Source organism: Myotis lucifugus, unplaced genomic scaffold, assembly GCF_000147115.1.
Source record: "Myotis lucifugus unplaced genomic scaffold, Myoluc2.0 scaffold_797, whole genome shotgun sequence".
Taxonomy (NCBI): Eukaryota; Metazoa; Chordata; class Mammalia; order Chiroptera; family Vespertilionidae; genus Myotis; species Myotis lucifugus.
Window position 1 is genome coordinate 90,221 of NW_005871845.1, and position 6,981 is coordinate 97,201.

Here is a 6,981-nt window from a genome sequence, read left to right on the forward strand (position 1 = left end):
CCTCCCCTGCTGGCCATTAGCCTTGGAGAGCTGACAGACCAACGCCCACCCCACCCCAGGGTAGCGGGCAATCCCACAGGGCTGACCTGGGCCTTCCTTCCAGATCAGCACCTCGCAGATCGAAGTGGACAAGGTACAGATTATCGGCTCCAAAATCTGCCCCTTTGCGGTGTGCCTGGACCAGGATGAGAGGAAGATCCTGCAGAGTGTGGTCAGGTAGGAAGGGGCGCGGCTCTGCCCAGCTGCGTGGGGTGGAGGGAAGGGTCAGTGTCTGTGCTGTCCCCACCCGGAGGCCTGGAAGTGGCTGGGGGGATGTGAGCCTGTCCTGACTCCCGCCCCCACAGGTGTGAGGTCTCACCTTGCTACAAGCCCGAGAAGAGCAGCCCCCAGCCCCAGAGGTCGCCCCACTCACCAGCCCAGGCCACGCCCGATCTCTGCTCCCTCCTCTGCCTGCCCATCATGACTTTCAGCGGGGCGCTGCCCTAGGGAGGCCCTGCACCCACCGCCCCGCACCCTGCCCGCCCACCCACCCAGGACAGAAAGCCCAGAAGCGGCCTCTTCCGAGCCTCTGCAGACGGGCGGCGGTGAGGGTCTCACTCCTGGTGGAGAACTACACGGGCCTGCGCGGGGTCCGGGTCCTGCTGTGGGCCCCGCACTGGGCAGGGCAGCGCGTCGGTGGTTTCTGGGGCCCCGGGGCTCTGCTTGGGACAGAAACAGGCTTTAGGGAGAGAGGGGCCTGGCCACACAGCCCCTCAGATTCCCGAGGTAGAAGGAGAGCTGACCTTTGAGGGCCCCGGCCACCAACGTGCTCCATATCCTTTCTAGAAGAAAGACCGGAGGCCCTGGTGCTCTGAGGTCTGGGTTAGGCCTCCTCTCCCAACCTGCGGCCCGGCGGGCCCTCTCCTTCCTTTGTCAAAGGCCCGGGAAACCCTTTGTGTCCGGAGTTCAGTCCAGAAATGTGGATGAGACTTTTCATTCCTGACTTTCAGACCAGCCCCCATCTCTGTCCCCCTCTCTCTCCCCATCTTCCACTCTCTCTAAAAATCAGTGAAAAAAGATCCTCAGGTGAGGAATACTAAATAAACAAACAAATAAAGGCTAGGGCGACAGGGCGGAGGGCAGGGCCGGGGCCAGGATTTGAACTGGCGGAGGTGGGGAAGGGAACCATGCAGCAGGCAATTGTATCCCGCACAGACCCCCTCCTTCCTCTCCTGCTTCATCCTGATCCAAAGGTTCTGGGCCTATAGGAGCCCAGAGGATTCACAACTGGAGAGACGTGGACAGGGCCAGCTCCTACCCGGAGTCGCCACTCCTCCCGCCCAGCCAGGCTCCAGAGAGTGGTCGGCTCTATACTGTCAATATTATTTTTTATTGTGTGTACAAGATGTCCTACTGTATGAGCAAGCGTAGCAATGAATTGAATTTAATATTATTGTTAAATAAAACATCCATCTTGTATTTAATGACCGAGAGTTATTTTGTTGTGTGACAGTTAACTGCTAGTTGGGCGGTTCACATACATTATTCCACCTACAGCAGAAATAAGATTCTTGGGGTTTGTTTTGTTGATTTGGGGAATTTTCTTCTCTGTAGAAAATGTATTTGTGCTTAAGTTGTCCCCGACACGGTTCCATTTAAGCCTTATCATGCTGCTGGGAGGAAGGAAAGTCAGCTCAATGTGGGCCCTCCGGGTCTGGGGCAGTTGTCAGTCTTGGGGCACAGGGAGGAAGAGAAGAGGAGGTCAAGGGGTGGTGGAGCACACCGGTGACCTGGGAGGAGTACGTAGCACCAAACACAACTGCTCCAAGCACGGCTGCTGGAGATGGAGGAAGAAGGAGGCGTGAGATGCTCCGGGTCTGCACCGGCCCCCGTTGCGAACAGGAGAGCACACCGATGCTCTGTGCGCTGACTGTGCTTAGTTAGTCTCGCTCAGGCATCGCTAGGCATCGAGGGGGCCCTGGGTCTAGGTCGGGCTCAGAGTGGCTGGGTTCGAGCTGCAGGTTGGGCTCCGGTCTGCTGGGTGGTCCCTCAGGCACCTCGGGCCAGCATGTTAGCCCTGGACAGGAAAGCAGCGACAGGTGCTGCCTCCTTGGGCCTGGGCCTGGGCCCGGTACTGGCGCAGCATCTGCTCCTAACATCCAACTGGCCAACAGTGTAGAGGCACAACAGCTCTTAACTCAGCAAATCTCATCCACCAGTTCAATAAACTCAGCAAGTCTCCTGCAGAATAAAAACAAAATTACATGAGAAGAGTACTTCATTTCCGATTGCTTTCCAAAATTCCATAACCCTAGTCTAATGGAGAAGATATCGGGTAACCCATGTGGGACATTCTACAGGATAATCTGACCGTTTCCTCGGACAGTCGGTGTCATAAAAAAACAAGGAAGGACCAAAGAAGACTCAGGAAACCTGAAAACCAAATGCAATGTGGTACCCGGATTGGCTCATGAAACAGAAAGAGAATATTAATGGAAAAAATGGGTGGAATTCCAATAAAGTCTGGAGTTTATATTTTAAAACACACAAGTACCTCATTGTCAAACTCCTGTGGGAAGGGGGGGAGGTAATGAAGAAAACTTAAAAGACAGCCCAATACATGTTATCATCAAAGGATCAACAATAAAACTGAGATCTCTCTTCTCAACAGTAACAGTAGAAGCCAGAAGACAACGAAATGACACCCTCAAAGGGCTGCAAAACCCCATCAACCTAGAATTCTATACCTAGTATTGTCGAATGATTTTTTAAAAATTATGCACTGTTCAGGAGAGACATACTTTAAATCTAAGAACACAGAAAAACTAAAAGGATAACACCACGCACACCTGAGCCAAATATCAGGCATTTTTAAGGCAAGAAACAGAAGATAAAGAGGGACATTTAAAAAGATCAAAGAGTCAATCCAACAAAACGATATCACAACCATGAGTCTGTATGCATCCCATGGCATGCATTTAAACTATAAAGCAGAAACTCTTTCTACATCTCTACAGCCATAGTGAAATACTTTAACACACTTCTTTCAATAGCTGATAGAACAAATAGACAAAAAATCAGTAGTGATATAGAGGATCTGGACAAAACAATTAGTAAATGTGATCTTGCCCGTCTGGTGTGGCTCAGTGGTTGAGCACGGACCTATGAACCAGGAAGTCATGGTTCAATTCCCAGTTGGAGCACATACCCGGGTTGCAGGTTCCATCCCCTGTAAGGGGCATGCAGGAGGCAGCTAATCAAGGAGTCTCTTTCATCATTGATGTTTCTATCTCTCCCTCTCCCTTCCTCTCTGAAATCAATAAAAATATATTTTAAAAATATGAATAATCCTATCCTGTATAATAAAAGGCTAATATGCAAATAGACCGAACAGCAGAACAACCAAACAACCAAACAACTGGTCGCTATGATGTGTGCTGACCACCAGGGGGCGTGTGTGGAACATGGTGGGCATTGGCCGTGGTGGGATGGTGGAGCAGGTGAGCAGGGTCGCCAGCCCAAGGCAGGGCGCCGGTTGCTGTCATTGGGGCGAGCCTCTGGTGGTTACTGAAAATTCTTTGCTTCCATGCACCGCAGTCCCGCCTGACACTCGTACCTGCAGATGGCGCCAACCCCACTGGCACCCATATCTGGCGCTGGAGCCACTGTTCGCACCCACTGCTGGTGCTGGTCCCAATCACTCGGCGCCATCAGCAGATGCGAGTGGCAGCTGCCAGCCCAGATCACCCCTGAGGGCTTCTCCACCACCCCCTGCTCTTGAGGGGTGATTGGGGCAACAATCGCCACTCTCACCCACTGACAGCACTGGCCCTGCTTGCACCCGCTGCTGGCGCTGGCACCAGGCCCAACTGCTCCGTGCCATCAGGGGGTGCAAGTGGGGCCAGCGGGAGTGGTGGCAGCAAGAGCAGGGCTGCCAGCAGACAAGGGACAGGGGGCCGCGACAGGAGGGGCTGGATGGGGGCATGGAGGATGGGCCGAGACCCACCCCTGTGCCTACCGCAGCCTCTCAACCCACAGTTCCTTTCAAGGTGCATGAATTCATGCACTGGGCCCCTAGTAAATAAATAAAATAAATGTGATCTTTTTGAAATAGAACACGGTGCCCAACGACAGAATTCACATTACTTTTAAATACAAATAGAATATCAAATTTCAAATGATTGAAATCAAACAAAGTATGTTCTCTGACTACACTGAAATTAGACTATCAATAAAAATATTAGCCCTGGCTGGTTTGGCTCAGTGGATAGAGCATCGGCCTGTGGACTGAAGGGTCCTGGGTTCGATTCCGGTCAAGGCCACGTACCTTGGTTGCAGGCTCCTGGCCTTGGTCAGAGGCATGGGCCCTAGTCAGGGGCATGCGGGAGGCAAACAATTGATGTGTCTCTCTCATATCAATGTTTCTTTCTGTCTCTCCCTCTCCCTTCCATTCTCTCTAAAAGTCAATGGAAAAATATATCCTCGGGTGAGGATGAAAATATATATATACAAGCAGAAAATCCCAACTGCTTGGGAATTAAGCACAACATCCCTAAATAATTCACAGGTCAAAAAAATAAATAAAATAAAAATGGAAGCTAGAAAATATATTAAACTGGTTAATAATGAATATATGATATTGAAACTCTTAGGATGCTAAAACCATGCTTCTGAGAAAATTTATTTCCATAAAAAGCATATCTTAGACCGGAGCAATAGCTAAAAATCAATTATTTACATTTACATCTCAAAAAGCCAGAGAAAGAACAGCAGATCAATCCTAAAGAAAGTAGAAGGAAGGAAATAAGTGTGATTACAGAAATCTATAAATTAGAAAACAACATACTAATTGATAAACCCCAGCAAGGCTGAGAGAGAGAAATATCAATATTATGAATGAAAAAAGGTCCTATAAACACTAAAAAAGATAATAAAAGGATATTACACATTCACCAATAAATTTGGCACTTTGGGTAAAATGAAGAAATTTCTCAAAAATACAATTTGCTAATATTATGAAAGAAATGGATATACTGAGTAGGCTAATACAGTAAAAAAATTGAAACCATTATTTTATTAATTAGACTGGAAGCGAATCATCTTTTTACTGTCTCTGTTGTAACACATTTTCCAGAATATCGTACAGTTGAAACCATGCAGTATGTAGCCTTTTCCGATTGCCTTCTTTCACTTAGCAATATGCACTTAAGGCGCTTCCATGTCTTCTCGTGGTTTCATAGCTCATTTCTTTCCGTTGTTGAATAATATTCCATTGTATGGATGTACCCTGATTTGTTTATTCATTCACCTACTGATGGACATCTTGGTTGATGCCAATTTGGGGCAATTATGAATAAAGCCGCTATAAACATTCACGTACTGCTTTCCGTGTGGACGTGGATTTTCAACTTATTTGGGTAAATACCAAAAAGCACAATTACTCAACCATCTGGTATAAGCATGTTTAGTTGCAAAACAAAGGCCAGGCTGCCGTCCAAAGTGGCTGTGCCCCTTCTCACGCTCACCAGGCGGATGAGCGCTCCTGTGGCTCCACGGCTTCATCGGCACCTGGCGTGGCCAGCGTTTGGGGTTGTACCCATGCCAGTGGGTGTGCAGTGATGTCGCTGTTGTCTTAACCTGCGACTCCCCAGTGACCGTGATGTTGAGCACCTTTCCGTGTGTTTATTTGCCAAGTGCATGTCTTCTTTGGTGAGGTGTCTGTTCAGGTGCTTTGCCCATTTTCAAATCAGGTTGTTTGTTTTCTTAATGTCATATTATGTTTTCTCTGTGTATTTTGGATACCAGTCCTTTTGCAGATACAGTAAAGGTTTTGCAAATATTTCTTCCAGTCTGTGGCTTGTCTTTTCACTTCCGTAACAGTGCCTTTTGACAAGCAGATGGTCTTCATTTTAATGATGTCCAATTAGCAGTGTGTTCTCTTCTGGCAGCTTGGAGCGTCCTCTGGGGCTCAGAGTGTAGCGGTCAGTCACCCTCCTCAGACCCCTCCCTGAGGTCCCTGACCTGCAGTCCATGTGCCCCCCAGAGGCACCGCCCACACCCCTGTCTGCTCCAAGAGGAGGCACCAGAGAGGTGTCCAGCCCCTGCAGCCTCACACACAAGGAGATGAAGGTGGGCCCGCAGCTGGGTGCCTCCCCCGCGCTCAGACTCCCAACCCCCGTCACCCCCCGCCCCTCCAGCACTGGGATGTGGCCCCTGCCCTCAGAAGAGGGATTCTTACATTTCTGGGGAGGAAGCTGCGCCTTCCTTTCTCGTTTCCTCCCCTTCTATTTCCTCCCCCAACCCTGCCCCTACCTCAGGTCCTCCCGGGGAAGGGACATGGTCCCCACCTCCCCAGGGCACAGGCAGTGTGATGGAATTTCCATCTAAAATGGAACCAGAAGTGTGAAATAGGAAACCCCATGCAGAGTCAGGAAAACAGAACTCAAGGACCAAAAGAGACTGGTTTCCCATAAATGCCTGGCTAGGAAACCGATAACACGGGGATTTTCTTAGAGGGAGCGGGTTAGGGGTTGCCTCGCATCAACCTTGGGAAGTGTTGCTTATGCTTTCCAGAGGCGTGAACAAAAACCCACCCAGGTTGGGTTAATCTCACAAAACACGCTGAATTGAACTCTGTTTGTCTCAGGGAGTTTTTGAGGCTGGTCTCCATTTGTTCTCCATTTTAACAGACTCCAACTGAGCTCTCCCGCCTTCCATTCCCTGCTCACAAATACCACCCTCCCCAACTCTCTGCAGACTCCCCTGTAGCTTTACAGTTCACGCGGCCCAAATTGCAATTCCTCGCTATCACCGAATAAACTCATCTTTTTTACGGTCTTGAGCTTGTCTCCGTTTACCTCTTTACTGAGGCTGATAACAAGCAGGTGGCAGACTGTCCCCACCTGTGTCACTTTAGTTCTCTGTTCTGTGCAGCAGGCACACACCTGTTCCCAGCTCGGCCACAGCCCGCCCCGCGTCTTAGCTCAAGGTTGCCTAGCACAG

At 49.6% G+C, this 6,981-nt stretch overlaps 1 protein-coding gene across 1 annotated transcript in view; it reads left to right on the forward strand.

Moving 5' to 3' along the window:
- The window catches only part of PIK3R5 (phosphoinositide-3-kinase regulatory subunit 5), a 21,349-nt gene extending 19,886 nt beyond the window's left edge, over positions 1–1,463 (forward strand). Inside the window, exons 10-11 of the mRNA XM_023747146.1 lie at positions 104–216; positions 345–1,463. Coding sequence (XP_023602914.1) covers positions 104–216; positions 345–486 — 255 coding nt within the window. The 3' untranslated portion in view covers positions 487–1,463. The remainder of the gene's footprint in view (positions 1–103; positions 217–344) is intronic.
- The last annotated feature ends 5,518 nt before the right edge of the window (positions 1,464–6,981 follow it).